Source organism: Dermacentor variabilis, chromosome 3 (assembly GCF_050947875.1).
Source record: "Dermacentor variabilis isolate Ectoservices chromosome 3, ASM5094787v1, whole genome shotgun sequence".
Classification (NCBI taxonomy): Eukaryota; Metazoa; Arthropoda; class Arachnida; order Ixodida; family Ixodidae; genus Dermacentor; species Dermacentor variabilis.
Window position 1 is genome coordinate 157,365,381 of NC_134570.1, and position 23,199 is coordinate 157,388,579.

At 45.8% G+C, this 23,199-nt stretch overlaps 1 protein-coding gene and 1 pseudogene across 2 annotated transcripts in view; one reads left to right on the forward strand and one right to left on the reverse strand.

Moving 5' to 3' along the window:
* The window catches only part of dtn (transmembrane protein 132C dtn), a 56,638-nt gene extending 44,667 nt beyond the window's left edge, over positions 1–11,971 (reverse strand). For both annotated transcript variants that reach the window (XR_012826849.1, XM_075686594.1), the window contains exons 1-4: positions 11,751–11,971; positions 8,638–8,987; positions 3,818–3,996; positions 1,508–1,777 (exon numbers count right to left, since the gene is read on the reverse strand). Coding sequence is in view for 1 of the 2 variants with exons in the window: in XM_075686594.1 (XP_075542709.1) it covers positions 1,508–1,777; positions 3,818–3,996; positions 8,638–8,987; positions 11,751–11,790 (839 nt within the window). In the remaining variant the exon portion in view is untranslated. The remainder of the gene's footprint in view (positions 1–1,507; positions 1,778–3,817; positions 3,997–8,637; positions 8,988–11,750) is intronic.
* Positions 11,972–18,595: 6,624 nt separating this feature from the next.
* LOC142576860 (U5 spliceosomal RNA) lies at positions 18,596–18,724 on the forward strand (annotated as a pseudogene).
* Positions 18,725–23,199: the final 4,475 nt, after the last annotated feature.

Sequence of the window (23,199 nt, forward strand, 5' to 3'; positions counted from 1 at the left end):
GCGGGTACCGCTGTTAAATGAAACACTTTGACACTGACTTAGAGTACTGGGTATGTGCTGTGCTGGTGTTCAATGAACCCCTTTGATGCCAACTTAGGTCACTGGGTATGGGCCAGTAGGTGTGTGCCACTCTTCAATGAACATCTTTGATGCGAACATGATGTAACTAGGTACTGCATTTATTCGATTATAAGGTGAGGGTGCCAGTTGGAGGACCCAAGAAAAATACCTTAAGTACGCACACTAATATAAGGTGATATACAGTAGCCGACGGATTATTCAGACTCGGCAGGGATTACTCGAAATAAATTACTAACATAGCCAAAATGCAAAATGGGGAACACGAAATATGGGGAAAGGGAGCTCCAACATGTGGAGTGCAGTTTATATGTGATTTTTTTTCCCTAAAAGTGTTACTTCACGGCGGCGCGAATATCGCCTTATAGTGTGGCTTCACGGCATTGAAACGCGCGCTGCCGTGAAGCCACACCTAAAGGCAAAATTTCCATAAAAGGCATGGGGTAACTTGGAGGCTGAAGATTCTGGGGAAAAACCTTGCCTTATATTCGAATAAATAAGGTATGCGCCACTGGGAATGTGTCGCTCTACAATGACGCAAAAGATTTTTTAAAATTTATCCGATGCCGAGTTAAATCGAACCGAAGTCACACAGGTTCCTCAAGGACAGCAACCAGATGCTTTAGCAGGCGGCGCCACCAATGCATAGGTATGTGCCATTTTTCCGTTAACGTCTTTCATGCCAAAGCTTTAGTGAGCTGCACCACGAATGCGCTGGGTATGTGCGGCTCTTCTATGAACCTCTCTCCGACTTGGGTCACTGACTAGGCACTACTGGATGTGTGGCAAGCAGGGCAAGAATTCTCAATGTCTGCAGGCACTGGCACATCACGCTTCTCGTCTCGGAGGCCATGCTTGGACTTCTCAGCAGTGCTACTAGATGGTGCAGCAAGTCCAGAAAGGAGCGAGAGAAAAGCCTGCTTGCTGCACGATGCGCTTCTAAGCTTTCGCATGCACCAGTGTGCCATGCATTTCAGAGGCCACACGCAGGTGGCACTTGTCTCAATGCCAAGTGCATTAGCGCCGACATTCAATGTTGGATAGCTTCGGCCGAATATTTTTAATCGGATGCACACATCACGGCAAGCAGCAGGAAAAGTGTGAATAAAGTAGAAAATAATGTGCCAAGTGAACTTTAGAAATGGCGCACACAAGCAGGTTAGCAAGCCTGAAAAATAGTGCCAGTATGTTGTCGACAGTATTTATAAACTTTAGGTGCACAATTTCAAAACTTCCAGTTGCAGCATAGAAACAAGTGCAACTTAATCCTGAATGACTCACTGATAAATTATTTTACGGAACGATCGTGCACTCAACATATGCTCCGAACTAGCATTTAGTACAGTGTCTACACATAGAGCACAAGTGCTTCTTACATATTTAGCCCATCTGTACAAGAAAAATGTTTTGGGGTTGGTGTTACCCCTACCTTATCACGAACGAGTGGAGAGGATAGGCAGGATTGGGGCGCACAAGCAGGGGCACGTAGACCTTGGACCGCGGGTAGACCGGGCCCTGGGGCACCAGCAGGCACACCACGCCGTCGCCTCCACTCAGCTCCTCGTAGCTGCCATGTGCCACAGAGAGCGGAAGCCGCCCCAAGGAGAGGCCCGCACCGCTTCCCGGCACCGACGCTGCTGACAGTCGCAGTGACTGACCCTGACATTCCTGAGAGACGCTGCTCCGCACCAGTGCATACCTGAGTAAAAAATTAAAGCGAGAAAATAAGCGCGTGCCGCTGTGCCATGGCGATAAGCCCCTAATAAGAGATGGCATCGCCCGACTTCTTTGCTACAAAAAGAACCACTAGTGACTGGGATAAAAGGAATAGACTGGCCATTTATGGCAGGAATGAAAATTTAAAGTGCCATATTGTATGACATTCCTTTTTGTCCCTGTCTGTTCAGCAACTTATGCTGCTTTCTCTTGAAGACAATGTCTACCTTAGCGAGCTAATCCCGCTTCTGCATATCAGGTATCTGGGTTTTTAGACTTTTTCGAGGGCCTATTTAGAAGATTGTCAAGTCAAAAATATGTAAACAGTCCGACACTCCTCCTACTTCCCTCATGCGAGGTTTGTTGCGACAGAGTGCTGTGCACAGTGACTCTGCCCCATTCTCTTCCCCAACTTGCTCAGGAGGATGTTGTCTTTGATCGACTTAAACTACAGGTTGAATCGCATTTCAACTTTTTTTTTTTGACATGACACATCATTACCAACTCGACCAAATGACTACACCTCCTGCTCCAGTGCCTTCTTTTATGGTATCGTGCTTATCTTAAACTATATCAGTCTAAGCTACTTCATTTTTATTAGCAATTCATTTTTACATTTCCAAACTGCTTACAAATCACAAATGTGCGGTCTCATGAATGACCTGCACTTTTGTCAATGCTACACATCCAGACCTTTGCCCTTCACAAATTGTAGCACCGGCAAATGATGTCAAAATTTGAGGGCGAGTTTAAAATGCGGAATATTGAGTTCACAAGTAAGGCTTCTTTGACAGCATACACCTATCTCAAAGCTGTACAATGCATGAAATGTTTTCAGTTGTGTGTGCTGCTTTCTTCTATCAAAGGCCACTGAATTGTGTCAAAGTTACTGACTGCCACAAAAAACAGGCTCGACAAACTATTGTGCAGAGATCATAGCCAGTAACAACAATCTACCCGAGTTTTGCTCTCAAGAATCGCACTAGAGTGAAAAGTGGAAATAAAAGTGCAACTTGTAGAACTTACTAGGAAAACTTTTTATTTATTGATACTGCAATCCCGGTATCGGGATTATAGCAGGGTGGGGAAAAGAATTAAGCAGTTTCACAAAAATGGCAAAATCTAAACAAAAGAAATAAGGGTGCAGGTTGAAGCTCGAGCTGCAGCCAACTTCTTCATTCATGTAAACATACATATTTAGCTCCAAGGAGACAATAGATAAATTGAACTCATCATGTAGGTCTCCACTATGGTTACCTAATTCTTTATGGCCAACTTTCTTACAAGTGCCTTGTCACAAAAGAAACTTTGCTTCCCAACAGACATTTTCAATAAATTGCGAGGCATACTTCTAAGCTTTACGGAAAGCAAAAATACCTCTTCATTCATTCTTAATCCTTGAAGAAAGCACTCTGCTTCCCAGACCCCTGTTACCATTAGGTTTATAGAAAACTGGCTTTTCACGTAAGCTCCGAGCCGATATTACCATTGCAATGTCTCTCTTGTCTACTTTTAATTTTATGTGTGGCACATCACAGCTCTAGTTCCTCTTGCACTACAGAACTCACTTAACACATTTAAATGTGCATAGAAGAAGCTGCGTATACATAACATTTCTGATATCAGCCATGTGTAAAGTTTGTATGGGCAAAATGCAAAAGCACCCATGTACTTAGATTAGGTGCACGTTAAAGAATTCCAGGTGGTCAAAATTTTCAGAGTCCCCCACTACAGCGTGCCTCATAATCAGACTGTGGTTTTGGCACGTGGTCAGGTCTTGGTCGCGCTCCTGACGGGATGGCGAGAGCGCTTTACCATGTTCCAACCCGAAGCACAGTGCTGGGAATGAACCAGGTGAATCTGTTCCAAATGCCCGATTTCAATTGGCCAAAGGCTCCACCAGAGCACTCGAAAGCAACCAGTCGAATGCATGAACGCCGACACCACACACTGACGCACCATGTTGGTTAACCAAGCTGCCCATGAACAGTGGAAGCTGCACAAAACACGCATGGCCACTGACCGGAGGGCGATAGTGGGCCGGTGCGCCTTATGGGCAGTGGCCCACAGGGGGGGCCACCATGCGGCCGGTAGGGTGAGCTCGGCCAGGCAGGCCCCATCCCGGTTGGGCTGGCACACGCTCACCAGCTGCTCGGAGCCCAGTTGGGCATACAGGGCCACGCACACTGACGGCCCACCCACCTGCAGCACGCACAATATCCAACATGAGTGGCAAGGTCAATTCAATGTTCCTCTACCAAATGTTAACACAGCACAATGCTCAACTTTGTGCAGGTTTGTCCTGTGAGAAAACTACAATGTGCATTAATTTCAACCGTATTTACAGATAATATTGACCCTGTACTAATGCCCAACATATCATTTATGCTATGCCGAGTTTCATACCTCAAAATTCTGATTTAGTCATTGGAAACATAACACAAATTATATTGTGTTTTCGATATGATGGAGCAAGTTTTCAGTTGTAGATAACTGAGCAAACCAATTACTAATTATTTAATTACTATCGAATTAAGTTTTTACTCAAATGACATATCTTTTTTTTACGCTGAAGTACTTCCCACGGCTAGAAATAAAGGTGAACCGGTTGTAATTTTCCTTGATATGAAACTATGTTTGGGCATTACAAAATGAAGCTCTGACTTGTGCTTCTGCCTTTCTTTTTTTTTCTGCTATACGAACAATACTAATCAGAGTCAGTACCACTGTCAATGAAACATTCAATATTTTACACCTACGTCTCCCTTGCTACCAGGTGCTCACACACAAATGAAAACTTTGGCAAGATGTGCTTTCATGGAAAAATTATCAAACATTCTTGGACAGCCTAGGGCATGAACAACACGCAGGCTATTTTGCTGAAGCATACTTTCTTATAAAAGGCTTTCACAACACGCCACCTATTAACATAGTAAATATCACTGAATAGATTCGGAGGGAGCCTCAAGGAATATATTTTCTCTTGCGAGTAAAAGCACTATTAGTACGTCATAAAGTGGCACATATACTACCTTATGGAACATCACAGCGCTTTCCTAGGTTTTAAACATTAGGAAGTGTAAGACGAGAGAAACCATGCATATGCTCTGCTGATTTCTTGAAACATCTCATGGCCATGGGGCTATGCTGTTCCCGGCCACTGGCAATATGCGCTGTTCCTGCAGTATCACAAGTGGTCCTTGTGCATTCAATGTGCAGCTCCACTCCTTCCTCAAAGGATTCATAAACATGCCCCCACATCACTACAGTCACCCTTACGTATGGAAAAAAAAAAAAACACTGTTGCATTCCGCTGATGTAGCAGAACTGTATTATTGCGCTGAGCACGTCTTGCGAACACTGCTACAGGCTGCAAGGAAGGATGGATGGATGGCTGCTATGAGTGTCACCTTTGAAATGTGGTGGTGGGTTGTGTCACCAAGCTCCTGTTCTTATTTTGCCTAATGTCCTACTTACCTTTCTGAAAAAACAAAAAACATGAACATGAACACAAACAATTCTCAGCACAAACTTTCTGAACCACTACTCCATTGTTTGTGGTCTCCTTATTTTTCTGTCACCAAACGTCCAATCGCCTCTTACTAATCTCTACTGTGGATTTGTTTACTTTCCCCCTGCTATATCAGAACCCAAGATTTCCAACCGCCCCGCTACCGCCACGCCACCTGTACGCAGCATGGCAAATCGGGGACAAGGGAGATTCTTTGGTCTGTCCGGATCGATATGGGCTGATTTTACCTTTTATTCACGCGTTTTTATTCTGCGCTGTATATTGGGGTCTGCGTGTCGAATCTGCAACTATCGGCTAAGTCCTGTATTTGTTTCGTGTTCCATTAACATGAGACTGTAACCTGTGCTTGGTGCAGTTGATGCTTCTTGTTGCATTCTCCTCTGTATAGCTTGATATTTCTTGTTTCTGTCATAGATTTGTGCACTGTCATTAATTTCTGCACTGTCATAAATAATCAAATCAATTGATGAGGCCACTGTGACGAAATTAATGAATTGAGAGATCAATGATATGATGCTCCTTCGAACATGAGATCGCTTATAATCTTAAACAAGTGCTTTTGTTTCTACAGGTATGAAGTGGCATAGCTGTTGGTTGTTGACTCAGTCTTTAGAAAGTGCTGAAGGTGAAAATGAAAACTGCGTGACATATGCATCCAAGCCAGTTAATCGAATGAAGTTCTGGTGCTTTACGTGTCCAAACCATGATCCGAATAAGAGGCAGACCATATTGGGGAACTCCGAATTAAATTTTTGCCTTCCGCTCCCATTAGAATACGGCAGCCACGGGCAGAATTGAACTCGTGACCTCATGCTTAGCAGTGCAACACTGAGCTACTGCGGCGAGCCGATACGGCTATTTACAGCACGCAGGAAGTGGCTCTCACAAACAAATGTAAGGCTATGAATCCCACTTGCAATACAGCACATTGCTCAGCACAGACAAATTCCAGGGTGGTTGCAAGGACAGCGTCTTCTCTTATCGCATGCACTTCTCTAGATTATTGGATCACACTGTGGAGCCAGAACATTATAATTAGTACTTGTTCGCACCTTTCTTAAGTCTGTGGCTGTACGTTCTAACAATCTATTTAATTTCCCAATCTCCTTTCCTTATCCAGCATGCTGAGTATACTGTGCAGGTGATAACTGCGGGGCAGTCATTGTCCAAGCGCATAACGAGCGGCAAAATGAATCATCTGTGAAGTGCACCATGATTAAGACGCACACCATTGGACAACATGCCTGGAGCAAAACTAGCAATCTTACGTTACCAATGTTTGAAAAGTGTTGCTCTTCTGACGGGTTAGCAATTCTGTGCCCCCTATATCAGAAACAAAAGCACAGCCGCTGTTGCTATTTTGGGCGTGTAGGTTCATCACACAGGTACACAGCAAGCTCATTACAGCAACTAAATAATGCAGCAAGTCAATGCTGGGCAAGCGACATATTTTACTGATAGCTAGGCACTGCCAGACTGGTCTGCGGTAAGCACTAAGGGCATATGTGGACTGAATCATCGAATATAACAGCAACGTTGGCTACATGTCAGCTATTGTACAGTGCATTTTCTTTTCGAATGTTTTCACCACACAAATAATGATATTTTAGGTGCACAAAAAAAAAAAAAAACATCACAGCCCTGCACCCCTGTCATCCTTGCTGTAGTTGCTGGACAGCTGCCCCACTTGCCCCGTGCCTCATTCCCAAATACACCACTATGTCGCCTTCAGTGGTGCCCCTATAGGCAACACTCACCACATTTAGAATAGTTAACATTGAAGTACTGTTACTGTAAATAGTATTTTCTTTTTTTCAATTGTAATGTCCTATGTTTCCTACATATGTATGAGTCTACCACATTTATAGATATGTTGCAGAGCATGGTGCCAGCCAATCATAGCTGGTGAGACAGCTGTAACTGCTGGCAACGCAACTGCATTCTTTAGGCGCCATCACACTTCAGTGCTGTAGCACCACTGGAGTGGCTGAGAGGTAAAATGTTCAACTGACACACTATGCAGACATACTATGAAGACAATATACACAATAGTGCACCCGCGATTGCATGACTGCTTTGCAGTATGGGACACTGGTGCCATCAAAATGACCAGGGGAGTGAGCTCACAACAGCTACTGCCGTAAAATAACGAGTCAAATGACGGGCAACTTTTGATTCACTTAGCCATCCGTTACTTCAGTTCACTCAACAACAGTCCTGTAAGGCATGTTGTCGAAATAAAGTCAGAAGCGAGTTATTGAGTGCTTTGCTTGGTGCCAAGCATCAGCACTACTCGTGGCGAAAAAAAAAAAAAAAACCATGAGGGATGATGAAGGGCATGTACATATGAAAATATTTAAATCTTGCCACTGACCATCAAACTGCAATACTTGCTTTTATAGACCACGAAATACAGTCCAGGTGCCAAGCAGCAGGCTCAGACAGGATTTGATTAACATGAAGGACGCTCTGCCCCAGTGCAGGTTTCCTAGTATTATCTACACTTTTCAACACACCATGCAAAGATTGCAAATCATACTACACCAGTGAGGCCGGAACTCTATATTTTAGATGGTTAAAGCAACATCAGAATTACACCAAGGTGAGAAACACATTAACAAGCACCTTAGCAGAGCATGTGTGGATGTCTGAATGCGAAAGAAGAGGAACTGAAGGGCTCAATTTTTTTGTTGGAACCAACTACATAAAGCCAAGGACAGCATAAGCGAAATTACCTGTGGTTTTTATTGAAATTTAAAAAAAAAGATAACGTAAAGGGAAATGAAAATGAATAAAAAGAAACAACTTGCCACCAACAAGAGCCAAACCCACATCTTCCATATTACACATGTGATGCTCCATCAATCGAGCTACTTTGTGTACTGACTGATCCGATTTGTGTATATGGACAAGAGCCGACACACCATGGACTGGGATCACACAGGTATTTTGGCAACAGGCCTAAATGTGTGATCACGTCAAATAGCAGGTGCTTAAACGCAGCCGAATTTTAGAGTCTGCGGCTACATACTCGAGCTACCATGATTGCATTAGATAAGCATTTAGCTGTTTTCTGGTTAAAATTTTGCTTAGATATTATGACACATAAAATAGCCACGTCCAAGCATAGTGCCTCGAGCAAAACATAAAAGAGAAATACCCTTTTGTTTTTCTAGAAAGATGTAGTTTTCTTTAACTGTGTTCTTAACAAGCGTAAACACAGGAAACTAAACTGCCAAAATGTTTCAGCTTATCGTGGAAATAATCTCATTAGAGTTTTTACTAAAGCGAGCGTACTGTGTGCAACTCACCTCTGAACCAGTGTGGAACAGGATGCGTAATGTCGGCTGGTCCCTGCGAGGCGCCGGTGTCACGAGATGGGCCGTCACGTCACCCATGGGCTCGGGCCCATCCGAGGTGCTGCTCTGGTTCCCCACTGAGGCTAGCGGGCTGGCCGCGTACACAGTCTGACGCACTGAGAACGGCCCAAACTGTGCTACTACCGTCATGCGGCTCGAGAAAGTGAGTGCGAAGCGTCGCGAGGGCTCGGCTGACGATGCCTCCACGCCCCCTGGCTCATCTGGTGAGCTCAAGAAGAACGCCCCCGTCGCATCACCGGGGTCCAGCACCACCTCGACACTGGCTGCCCACAGGACCCGCACTGCGAGAAATGGTGTGGGAAGACGAGCCGTGCCATCAGCTACAAGCTCCAAATATATTTAGGAAACAATCATGATACGCATATACTCGAGGACAAACATGTCCAAGGAGATTCAAGGGCTTTATAAATGAATTTGCAAAGCCACTTGTTGAAGTTAGTGCTTATGTGTAGTCATTTGTGCCACATGGCAGTCTTTGGCGCAAATGGCTCAAAAAATCACCTTATGAACATTTGTTGAAGTTAATGCCCAAGTGTGTCCACTTCGTTTTGTTTGTGTCCTCTATTGCGCTTGAATGTCTCTTACAGACAAGGCTGAACCAATATGCTAGAATATGAAACTAAGCTAAAAAAGAAATAGATAAGAATGACATCACATGCAAGCAATATCAAAAACATTTTAGTAATCTTCCCTACCAAGAGCTAGGGAAGATTAACTTGGATGAATCAGTGTATTCCAGGTGAACTGTGTGTAATGGCGGATGTAATTAAAGACAACAAAGAAATCTATTCCTGAAATTAACAACATGCTTTGTGAAAGTGGCCTACTTCCCACTATGTCAAATAACTCACACACAAAGGTTAGAGTGCCAGTCAACCCACGTTGCCATCAGATTCTCCATAATTTAATCACATAAAGTAACCATCACATAAAATAGCTAGCTCTTCGAATGCTGGTTGTTATTTACCTAGTGGCACAGATAACAAATTTGTCCGATATGCAGACAGAAATATGAAAGAAAACAAGAAATGCATACGACACAAAATATTCTGAAGGCGACATAGATATATAGTTTATAAAGACGTAAAACATTTACTTTTCTGAGTACTTTTGTGGCATTCAGAGATTTAATTAAACCTATATTCAACAGACTTAAGAGAAAGGGCAGGGATAATATATCTTATTTATGTGTGGTATAGTTAAGTGGAGTTGGTAAAATGCTAGTGTGCAAGGTACGAACTATAGGATGATCTGTGTCACATATTTGTAATTTTTCTGTAGTAGGTGTTAAAAGCTCAAGACTAACTGCAATTGCAGGGTCCATCTGACCAATCGTTCTGTCCAACCTCTACGAAAGGCTACACTGAATGGATGCATAAAGTTAGGTAATGATGAAATAGTTCCACTGAACATGTTTGTATATGTGTGGCCGAAGACTGTGAGAGCACAATTGTCCATAATGGCTGGGTACTATATCTATGCTTTACACGAATACACCATTCTACATCTGTTGCAATGTAATTAAAGAGTAATCCTTGTATACTCTCAAATTTTTTGCAAGCACATCACGCATGATAAATTGCTGTGCCTGTCACTTAATTCCCCACATAATATTTCGATTCCTGCGGTGCGCATTACATATGAAGTGCGTGTTATGACTGTTGGACGGCCTCCAGGAATAACGAGCAGAAACAAACTGTTGCTGGACGGGTGATATGGGTCTGAACAATTAATTAACCAGCCGAAATGCACCCAGTTACTCCGACCTATCACACAAATTCTCTCTCGAGTGATTACATTCACGTATCATGAACATGCGTCACTTTATTGTAAGCGTACGGATCGAGTCACTGGAAGCTCATGCATACACACGTACCGCACCCACAGCGCAGGGCGACCAAAACGCACGGCTCGATCTCCTCTCAATCGCGTCGCGATTTCGAAGCGCATAGCTAATAGCCGCGGGATAGATCGCCTCTCTTCACAAAGGGCAACCGGACAGCTGCTCCAAATCGCTCTAGCCAGGGCCCACCAAGGCGAGCCGACGGGCCAGCGCAATAAAGCCATAAATCCTCTCTCATCGGAGACGCGCGCGCGCGCGAGTTGATGGTCCCGCAAACGGGCTCCGCCACTACGCACGTCCCCCTCTCCCTTCCCTTTAAAAATGGCCACCCTATTTTTGGGAACCCAAAGAAGGAAAAAACGCGTCGCGCTCGCCCCTCCGAACCACGTTGACAGGGTCGGCAGCGACGCCGGTCCGCGATGTCGACGAATGTCACGCACCGCGCCCAACCCAAAGACAGAGCTCGCCTGGCTACGTGTTTGCGTTGCAATCTCCCGGCGACTGCACGCGCGCGCACGATCCAAAGAGGGGTCACAGTCGCTTCCATCGCTGTCTCAGTCTGTAGCTTATCTTACATGCGAGACCACAAGTTGGCAGGAAGCAGACGGATACGGCAAGCTTGAAGCAAGAGCCGGTTGTTATGATCGTTAACGGGCGCGCATAGCGCGCGCGCCGGACTGCAATGGAAGGCCACGCGCGCGGCGAAAAAGCACATGTCAAAAGCAAAACACCGCTCGAAAATGGCAAGCCGCGATCGAAGGCGATCGTCTCCTACGCCGGCCTTGGATCGCCATGCATCAAGAATTAAGGAGTTGGAGCGAATACGGTGACTTGCGCGATGTCTTGAGAACGGGGTGTACACCTCGCAATAAAAGCACGCCGAAACGGCATGCCAGTCACGTCGTTGCGGCGCGGGCGCCGGAGAATCGGCACCTGCCGTCTCCGTACGTCAGACGTCTACACGTACGGGCGCCGCTTGCATGCGTAATATCTAGATTCTGGGTTTGCCGTTGTCGCTGGGTGCCCGTGACGTTCATCGTCGTTCTGCCGAACGAGGCAACGACGTTTCCTGCGCGCGCGCGCCTCGAGAAACGCCCATGCAAACAACGAACGCAGTGTCACGCAAAACAAGGCCGCACTGCCTCCCGCGTCAGTCTGGAGGCAACGCCAGAACGCTAATTAGCTCTCGGTCGGCACTCACCGGCACAGAACATCCACACCAGGTCTTTCCAGTGTTTCATGTCTGCAGGTTCTGTCGGCGAGCACCTTTGCTAGAGGTCCATTTCTAGCGTGAACATACAAAAGAGAGCCCTTTTATCGACTGGGCGTCCGCCATGGTGCGCAGATGAGCGTCTGCATCGGCTTTCCCACAATGCACTCGAGCATCCAGCAGCATCCTTCGGGTGAGTGCCGCTTCCGCGCGTCGCCCCTTCCCATTGCAACACACTCCGCTCGACCGACGCCGCGATGTCGATGTACGGTGGGACGAAACGGAACAAAATCGAGCAAACCGAGTAGTTCCAAGGCTCACCGCTATGCGCAAAATGACAAGATTACAGGGTAAAAGACTGGCGCTACTTGCCAACACAAGTATCATAAGCGTCGACAAGCAGCGCTTTACCTTGCCAAATTTGCTTGTAGTGGCGAGATTTAGAACTAAACGTTACTGCCGCGCTAGGTTGTTCCCTAATGGAAGCACACAAGCGTTCGTGGTTTTTGCTCTACTTTGTCTCGATTGGTCGCTTCTGGGTGGCGCCCTTTTTGATCTGGGCAGAGCGTCGGTCTGATTTTGTATCGATCAATTTAGGCTGGGAGCACTGTCGTCCTTTCCTAGAGGCTATAATGCTATAAAAATACTTACCGTTAGCGAAAGCCTCACCCTCCAGCGGAATACTGGCCTGAACCGGTAGGCGTTCTGTGCTGACCCGGGCCTTATGAAGACGAGTTAATTCTCCCAAGAGCGTAATTTTCGCTATTTTTTAATATAGCCTACAATTTTCGAAAAATCGGTCCCGCAAGCTATTCTTGGGAGCACTTTTTCAGCAACACTTTACTACAGTGGCTTTGCACTTCGAACATGTCTGTCCGCAAAGCGAGCATTCCAAAAAAAAAAAAAAAAAGAAAGAAAGCTTCCGAAATAACTATAATTACGGAATAAGATAGTAAAAAAAAAAAAAAAATTGAACTCGTCAGAAATCGTCATTGAAACCTGACCTCTGTACAACGTACCCAACCTGAAAAGACGCAGTTAAGCGCTTATACGCGGAGCGTTATAGGTGACACGTCTCGTAGTTTTACTCTTCGCTCGTGTTCGCGATCACCGAATTATGCGGTCGCTAGGCTCGAGACATGCCTGTGCGGTATCCGAAATTTCTTGACAGTTGTCGGGAATTCTGTGTAGCAAAGGAGGCTTTCCGATGAGATGGGTGCCCGTCGCAAATTGCAGCGAGCGACAACTTAATAACAGTGATAAAATAAACAGTGACAGCTAGCCCACTGAAAACGAACGCCGGCAAAAGCAAAGCAAGACGACGCGCGACACTATATTCCGAGAGTTATGAAAAATAAAATCGTTCAAAAAACTTGAATGTATGCAAACTCTTGGGGGCGTAATTCATGAACTGTACGTGTAAGCTCGTCCAGAAACGCTGAAGGCCCACAAAGATTTCCAGGTGGAATCTTTTGCTGATATTGAAGTCTTCGGAGAGGTAATTCATTTGTGCCGAGGTTTGCATGAAGACCGTCTACACCGACACGCATTCAGCGTTTCTACCGGCGTCAGGCTGACTGCGCCGAGCGACCCAGCGCCAGTGGATGTCCGAGGAAACGCCGAATGTAGGTCGGCCTTTATAGGAACATTGAGAGGGTTATGGCTATTGTTGGAAGACCGCCGGCACGCTCCTCTTCGAGAACTCCCTAAAAAAAAGTTCACGAGCGGATCCCTGGACTAAAGGAACCTTTCTGTGTGACTCCTTTGGATCAATATATTTTACAAGAACCATTGCATAACCTTTACTCATCAATTAATTAATTAATTAAAAAGATCAGTGTCCTCCCACTCTGTGAAAAAGGATGACCAGCGAAGCTGTGCTTGTTGGCCCATTAATGGCGAACTGCGCCTCCGCCGCGGGTTGGCCCGGCATTGTGCACTATCTTCGGTATCGACCCACGTATGGGGAGTGCTTAACGCCTGCTTCGCGTCCGCCGCGGGTCGGGCCGATATTGCACTATCTTCGGGATCGGTGTTTGTGCAACACGTGAAAACGGCTTCTCAATTTTCACGTGGTGCGTACCCAATTCGACGGAAGCTTTCTTAATAAGACTCATTATGTAGGTGCTTTTGACTGCCCAATTGCTTGCGGGTGATTATGCAAGTGCTTTGACGGCTGTTGATATGCTTAGCTCGTTCATGGTAAAAGGTATACGAACCGCACAGACTTCACCTTACTCTGAAAACACACATGCAACATCGCAGAGGGCAGGCGGATAAACACCTGCCTTATGTGCTGTTTAGTGTTGGGCTAAGCAGGTATTTTGGGGAACAGAAAAAGGCATTAATCTGAGAAGCTTGTATTCAGACCGCATCTTTCGCAAGTCAAACATGGGCTAATGAACCCTGAAATCTCTTCATATGACACGCTCTATTAGCTGCGCATCGCAATATGCTATAAAGTGCTAGTCATATCATTAACCAATGCTAACCTAAAGGACCGTAGCTTCAAGGATAACAAAGAGGCTTGAGAGGAATCTAAGGGCTGCCCAACGAGTGATAATAATGATATCTGGAATGTCAATGGACAGGAGCAACAGAGGTGTGTGGATGAGAGGGCAAGCTGAAATTCTAGTTGAGGTTGATAGGAAGAACTGAAGTCCTGGCGGGTCGTGTAATGTGGAGAAGGCAGTCAAGAATAGCAGATTTCAACGGTTGGTATCAGCGATTTCAATTCCAATGACACTATTGCTCTCGAGACAAGCATGTCACCATGGCTCTCAAAGAGCGCATTTCATGTGAAAGAGAAACAGAGAAGTACACCAAGCAAAAAACTCAGTGCCCTTCCACTCTGTGAATAAGGATGACCAGCGAAGCCGTGTGTGTGGACGCCTTAATGGCGGACTGCACCTCCGCCGCGGGTCGGCATGGCATTTCACTATCTTCGGGATCGGCCCACGTATAGGGAATGCTTAACGCCTGCTTTACCTACGCCGCGGGTGGGGCCGGTATTACACTATCTTCGGGATCGGCCCACGTATGGGAAGTGCTTAACGCCTGTTTCACCTCCACCGCGGGTCGGGCCGGTGTTGCACTATCTTCGGGATCGGCCCACGTATGGGGAGTTTTTTGCTTACCACACCAACGACGCGAAAATTTCCTTGGACGGTAGAGGTATATGGTTTCTCTGTAATAATTTGAATAATTAGACGAGCGGGACGAGCTCTTAACATGGCCTACAAACGGTACCAGAAGGACAAATAAGGAGACATAGAGACGACCACAAGTTGTATACTGCGCTTTAACTGTAAGTGCTGTTACACTCGCGGACAACTTTCTGCGGCAGTGAAGGGAAAGCTACAGAGGCAGAGCGCGCGCAAGTGAGAGCGCTTCTGAAGTCCCGTGTTTTCATCCGCATTAGTTTAAGCTGTGGAAGAGAAACATACACACCTAATTAGCAACAATTCAATAAGAAAAAACACACCACTGGATGAAAAAGTTTACTTATTTTGCGGCTTTTCCATTCCGCGTCTAGGCAAACGCGAAACTGCGTCGATTCAGCGTCTGTTCCGAGCAACCAAAAGCACTGTCAAACGCTGGCGGACAACTTGGCGCGGTAACACATGTGCAGAAGCTCCGTCCCCGTAGTTTTCCCTTCATTGCCACAGAAAGTTGTCCGCGAGTTTAGTTGTAGTTATAAGTGTGCCTTGTGGTCGTTTTTCATGTCTCCCCGTTTGTACGCCGTGTTGTTGTCTGGTGCCGTTTGCATACGTCATGACGAACCAACGAGCCCAACAACGCGTTTCTCAGCTCTAAACAACTGACAGTGCCACGTGCACGTGGACAGGCGAGAGGCAAAACCGACCACAGCCACAACCGGGAGTACTTGCCCCTCTTGGGTGAGCGTTGAGATAGTACTTACCGAAGATGGCGAGTAGATAGCGGAGGAGAAAAATCTTAACTGGACGGGGCAGGTTTTACCTTAATTATGTGTTAAGGTAGATGACGCTGTAAATGAAAGCCCCGCCTAATGGACTCACGATTGTAGACCGTTAAGTATTAGTGCGTAGGTTTCCTAAACGTACCAATTCCTTCGTTAACCCTTTACTTCCCGTTGATGAGTATCGTCTTCATGAAATATTGTACCAAAGTAACCAATGACGACTACAGTCGTCATAAACAAACATTTGTCACACAGTGAACCTCTGACGACGGTAATCGTCTTATTGCAGCTAGTTGCGATTCCTGACACTAGATGGCCCCACTTACTCCATGTTGTGCCATTTGTGTCTCCGTATTGCCGCCTCTGGCATACCCGCATAAAGCATGGCTGCCTCCTCGAAACGAGACAATGAAAGCGCGCGCAAAAGAAAGTATTTTGATGACTCCTCATTGGGCGACTGCTCTGTAGAGTTTTGCACAGAAACGAAAAGTGAAGTGTTCTCATCTGAGGAATCTGATGACGGCGGTTCTGTGGATGGACCGGAGGACTTTGCGGCTTCCCGTGAGTCTACCATACGAAGACGACCTAGTAATTGCTTTAGGAGCTGCGGAAAAGTAGCCACTACTCTTCTGCATGTTTTTGCATTTTTAGGCAATTTTTCCTTCGTATTCTGTTTTTTCATAGCACATCGAGCCCTTGAAAACGCTTTTTTTCGCAAGACAATAGGGCCACTATGCAGTGAAGCCTTCAAGCTCATGTTTTTACGCAATTTGTGAAATAAAGGAATACCACTGAATTCAAAGAATGGTACCGTTTTATTCAGAAAAAAAGTCCACAAACTGAAAAAGTTCCGGTAAATTTAGTAAACTTTTCTTCTTTTTTTCGCGGTAGGGAAAGGGTTAATTAAATTGAATTGACTTTATTTTCAATTCTCCGTTGGAACGAGCCGAAGGAGAAAAGTGCGCGAACGACTTGACGAGTCCGCCATCCCCTACACTGCGTTGCCGCATGATGAAAATGAAAAAAAAAAAGAACTTGCTCTCTGGGTATGCACAGAAATCAACGAACATGAAACTGAGTAACAGCACGAACGGTGTAAGACATTGCAATATTAGCGATGTAGTTAGCCAAAGGTAGAACAGTGTTCAATAGATCAGCAACAAATGCAAGAATGTCACGCAGTACTAAGTTGCTAACAAAACAAAGATAAATGGTTATATATGACCCTCCACTGCAGCCCTAGTACTATATGGCGTCGCGCTGCTGAGCTCGAGGTCGCGGGTTCGATTCCGGTTGTGGCGGCCGCATTCCGATTGGGGTGGTGCGCAAGAACGCTCGTGTCCCCAGCACTGGGTTCACATTAAAGAAGCCTCACTGGTAAAAATAAATCCGGAGCTACCCACCACGGCGTGCGTCATAATGAGACCACGGTATGGGCAAGCAGAAACACAGATTTTAGTGCCTGGATAAACAGTTACATGAACGATCTCACAAGGTGCCAGAGCTGCCAACTTCCGAAACCAATTTACCTCTAACTAGGTAAGAATTTCAAAAGATTCCCTTGATTATTGCAAGATGCGGTGGTTCCGTTTACAAATATGTTTCCTGTAAAAATAAATTCTTCTGATATGGAAGTAGACTGAACATTTTGGGTAATATTTAGAGCGCAGTTCTTAGGCGCCCAGTCTTGGGTTGAGCGTTGGCGTCGGCGTAATAGAGCGAACGCGCTCGTTCCAGCGCGTTCGTCGTGGTCTTCTTCAACAGCTGGCTCCGATGCCGCTCATCATGCCAGCGTTGCCCGATCCTCTGCGAACGCGCTGACGGCACAGGCTCACTGCCAGTCGGTGCGGCGTCGCAGCAGTGCTTTCTTCTTAGTGCCAAATTTCCCTAAATGCTTACAGTATTCCCAATTAACCTAAACTCTGCCTAAAATCACTTGACCTAGGAAAAATTTGCTAGAGTTGGCAACATTGCTGGACAACGACATATGTAGTGACGATTGCCTTGCACATACTGATGGCACATGCAGTGTAAGAAACCATTATGGTGCAAAGCCGTGAGCAAATTTTGTTTCATATAATGAAATAGTGCACCTTTCTTGTTAATCACGACACGGTAGAACTAAAATAAATGTCCAACTTTGTTGCACTTGCAGACTGGCCACTCCAGGCACTGACAGGGTCAGTCATTCCAGCTTCGGTGATAGCGTCGCTCATGCGCCCGCTCAGCTGAGTGGAGAATGAGGGTGCGTCCTCTTGGCTTCCTCGCTTTTGCAGCCAAATGCACTGCACGCTTTTCGAGTCACTGGAGGCACAAACTACGCGTGAGCCACGCGTGCGGTTCGATGCAGTGACAGCACAACGGCGCCGACACCAACGGCGACAGCGCTCATGCTAATGCCAGTATTTGAGTGATAAGTGTCGCATACGGTATCTACCACTCGAGGTATAAAGCCCGTGGATTCTGCATTCTTCGGTATAAATGCCAGAGATGTTTGGTCACCCGCGTAGGATGATACTCGAGATGCATTAAATCAAACCTCCATGCACGAAACGACCCATTCATACATATGTAAACACTGCCCTACATGCGACAGGAAAAAATAAAAATAAAGACCTTTCGGTAGCAGGACTGGCAATGCGAGCGTTGCTCCGAGCTCGAAGTTACGTGATGCCGCTCAGAGCGTTCTGCACAATTTCACTCCTAGCTCTAACTTGTTCAATAAGATTCATTTAAAGGCCTTACAGGCAGAGCTTGCTTCCTTCGGTTGGTTTAAACACAATTTCGCATTTCGGCATGCCTAACAAATAATTTTCGTCGAAAGAACAGCTAACTTTGTTACAGTGTGAGGGTCAGTGCAAATGCCCCACTCTGAAGAGCACACATGTCACTGTTGCTCAGGTCTCTCCTCATGACCCCACACGAATTAACCTTTCGCCTTTTACTAAAGGTTACCGTGGGGAGGGACACTCCAATGAGCCTATAGGCCAATTTTTGTGAGGCCCCACTTGTTTGGGTGGGGCCTAATAAGTAAACGCAAAAGATAGATCGTCTTGATACTTACGTGCGGTGTCATGTATTCTTTACGCGGTACGAATGACCCGGCTAACCATCGTTGGCAGCATTTGTTATGGCGTTATGTGTCGGCTTGAAACTGGACACGTCTGGGTTCGCTATCAGCACAGTTGATTGGCCAAAGTGACGTAGTCATTTGTCTTATTGGCGTCATGCCATCGTCGTTATGCGCCTATGTCGTTCAATCAGTATTGCTCCTTCTTCATTTCATCGTCACACAGTCGTCGTCATAGTTCCATGTTAATGGGCGGCCTTCGTGAGAGGGTGTCATAGCAAGAAGAAGAAGAAGAAACTTTATTAAGGACTAGTCCGGCAGTTTTTGTTGTGGATGCCTCAGGTCGAAGTCCTTGGACTCGGGCGGCATCTTCGGCTTGCCGGACGGCCCAGAGCTGGTCTGCCAGCGTAGTGGTGCGATATTGAAGCACGTGGCACATAGCCGACGCGACGAAAGTCTTAGGATCGCCACTACACGTGCTAAATAAACGTGGCTTCAGGAATATATGGTGTGTCGCTACATTGTTCGATTGCTATTCGCATTACCGTCGACAATCATCGTGAGATGAAATCTGCCGCAATTTTCTTTCTCGGTATGTAGCTATGTCACCACAGATATTGGCGCAACCCTACAGCGTTAGGAAAAACCTGGACATGAATATTACTAAAATCTGGAGTTAACACACAGAAATCGGGACACGTTCTGGAACAGTGCATGGCGCACCATTGCACCAAGCTTGTTTCAACTGGCATCAATATGTTTATCATGCTCTGTCCACAAAAACACATGCTGCTTTATACTCAACCATTGGAATAAGTTAAGAGGAAGCTTTAGCTATAGGATGCTCCTAGCTAAATGCACGTAAAAGGAGAATTCGTTTTTCTCGGCAACCACTTCACCAAATTTGACGAGGTTTGTTGCATTTAAAAGAAAAACATAAAATATAGTGGCTGGTGGTTACGAACTTTTGGTTTAAGTCGTCAATTATTTATTAAAATGTGGCAAAGATAGAAAATTTTCAGAAAACTACACTATCAAGTTTACATCTCTGTAACTCGGCAATGAAAACTGATAGTAATGAAAACCTAGTAGTACATCTAAAGTGGACAAAATTAATTTGTTACACATGAATCTAAAAAAAAAAAAGATTAGTAGTACGGAAATACATCTTTTGCAAAACCCTTGTACACAACGTAAGAAATTCACGTAAGGTACAATATGATGTACCAAATTTGTCCGCTTTCAATGATTTAGTGGATGCTGTTTACAGAACCACGATATTTGTTCTTGATGCAGAGCTATTAATTTGTAAACTTCGTGCTGCTATATTTTTCAAACTTTCGAATTTTTCAAATTCTTTAAAACAAAATTCAGGCTCTAAATCGAAATTATGCTTCCAACAGTCACTGCAATTTAACTTTCTCCTTCAAATGCAACAAATTTCATGAAAATTGGTGCAGGGGATATCTCAGAAAACGTTTTTGCGTTTTACATGTATTTCATTAGGCCGCGTTGAAGTTGGGCCCGAGCAAAAGCTTCCCTTAAAGAATATCTCAAGTGGCTGCTCGCTTAAACTCTACTTTCTCTAGGTCATTGTCAAATCTGGCTGGAAAACAATAGATCCGCCCCTGTACAACTGCACACTTATCAATGGTTCTCGAAGGCGGATCAATTTGTCCGCACATGTCAAAGACATATGAAGCTCGGAGGGAAAGAGCTGTGAAATCTGAACAGGACCCAAACAAATGCTGCTTTTGTTTCTTGCGTGAGCTCAGTAAGCGTACTTGTGGTACTTGATAGCCAGACCGACCGATAGGTTTTGAATGAGAGAGAGAGAGAGAGAGAGATGCAAATGAGAGAAAGGCAGGGAGGTTAACCAGACTGAAAACCTCCAGTTTGCTACCCTGCACTAGGGGAAAGGAAAGGGGAAGTAAAGACGGAAAGAAGAGCGGGGATAAACGGAAAGAGAGAAAAAAAAAAGGACGGGATCATTATAGTCTTTCATAAGAGTGGCTTGTTGGACTAGTTGGTACATGGTTATTCTAGGAGAATGCCAGCAAACTTGAAAGTTGAAAAAATCGAGATGCGGACATATAAAAAGCGACAGGAGGGTGGCTGGACTAAGAACTGAACTTCATTCATGAAAACGCCGTCCCCCGAGTCCGTACTACACACGCGCAAGGCACAACATAACAAAACACGGTCACCACCTTATCTATACACGTCTACACTGATCAAGAAATAAAAGTTCTTTCTTGGCAAGGAACACAGATGGCGCGCTTACACACTTCTCGGGGCCAAGTTTACAGATGCGATAGGCATCACTCAACTCTCTTTACTGCTAAGTCTTAGCCTTCCCCTAGGCTGAAACGTCACTGAAGATGGGATTACAACCAAACTCCTCACACGGTAGCGGAAGATTACCTCCTGTGCCTGTGGGCATTAAATTCGCATGCTCACGCATCCGATCATTCACACAGCGAACGGTTTGTCCTATGTAATCTCTACCACATTTCAAAGGAATACTGTACACTGCACATGTGTCGCACGTGCGGTACTTCGCGACATGCTTGGTATTGCACGTATTCTTTCGCGTACAGGGCTGCGAGACCCTCATGCAAAGTTTCGTAAGCTTACAAGCCGCAGAACAAACCAATCGGACGTCGTTTCTTGCCGCAACTTTTTTCAATCTGTGTGAAATGCCATGTACATACGGCATAACCACCAAGTTTTTTTTTTAATTTTGTCTCGCACTTCGCGATCCCCTCTATTTTTTCATTTTCAAACGCTTGTACACAGATTCAGCCACTGCAGAGATCAAAGTCTTTGGATAGCCTGCCGCTAACAGTCTCCTCTCTTGCTGGGCGGCACTGTCTTGCATTAGATGCGCACAGCTCTTTTCCACCGGAAACGGAAAGCGCTGTTCCGGAACAGAATGTAGACCTCGCACAGTTCTCCATATTTGAGATAGCGGTTTGCGGGGATCTAGCGACGCACAAAATTGCGACAACCGCTCTACCTCAAGTTTATCAATGCGGCGTTGTATCGTCTTTTGCATGTGCCGGGCTGTCCTTAGACCCTGAATTGACTTAGGGCGTCGATATCTTCTTTCAGCACGACAGCGAATCACTCGAAGCTACTCCAATTTCAGGTCGAATTCAGAATACCTTGGAGAACACGTGAGCGTGCGCGTGGCCGTCCGTGCCGTTTCCTTGATAGCTTGTTGAAGTCCACAAGAGAGGCCTTTGTGACAAGCGTCCTCGATCTCAGACTTAAATACAGTCCAATCTATTCTTCGTATCGCGGTGGACGTATACGTGTCCCCTTGATTTAAGTGGGTAAGTGGCGATGTGGTCGCTTTCATGCGTTTCAGTGTCCAAAAATCACTTAAAATGTGTGACGAAGTGGCGGGAGACGGAAGTCAAATTGAGGCAGCTGCCATACTTTATTCCCCACACAGACGTTGGAATCGCGTCATTCAGCAGGTAGGGACCATTGTTGGAAACTAATGAAGCTAGTCGTCGTCCCGTCGTGCTAACTTTTGAGCTTCCCGAAATGGTATGGTGTGCGTTGAAGTCCTCGGTGAGAATCCGCGGACCAGGTTGCGCTTTTAAGATGTCATCTGATCTTTTAATGTCAAACGGCTTAACGGGGACAGATGCACCCCTAAGAGTGCAAGGGTGACTTTTCTATTTTTAACAGTCATGCACACATACGGATTGTCGTCATGAAGTTGCACAGGCTGGACGATGTAAGTGAGCTTCGGCGAATAAACACGACGACCTTGCTACTTTTGCTGTCGTTTGATGATAATATTGTCTCGTAGCCGAATGGCCTTATTGGATGTTATAATCTTGGTTCACAGATGGAAATGATTGGAAATCGGTTAGTGAGAACAAACTGACGAAAATCGGCGATGCGAGATCTTAGACCTCAAGCGTTCCACTGAAGGATGGACGCTTCTCTGAGCTCCTTACGAAACGACTGGTGATTGTCAGCCATGGCTTCACTCAAGGCTTGCTAGGACGGAGCTCAGCGTGTACAGCACTTGTAGGCCATTTCGTGCAGACGGGGTGTAAATGCTTATCAGCATAGCCCTCGTGACATTCACAATGGATCGCAGCACCGTAGTCATTTGGCAGTCCACTGTTGAAGCCTCACCAACAGAAGCAGGCTTCGATGGGAGCATCAAGCGTGGATGCTCTTTAGCAGACTGAGCTTGCGAGCGCCGGCCACTCTTCCACGGGGGGAGCCTTTTCCGTTTGAGGCCTCCTTGTGTCTCTTGGGCGTTCTATTTGAAGATGATGGCGTTGGCACAAGCAGTGCACGAACTCCACCCTGTCTTGAGCGTTTCCGTCGATGATTACGTAGACGCCAGATTTTTTCTGACGCTTCTCTATGGGTTGAGTTATCCCTTGCAGCATTCT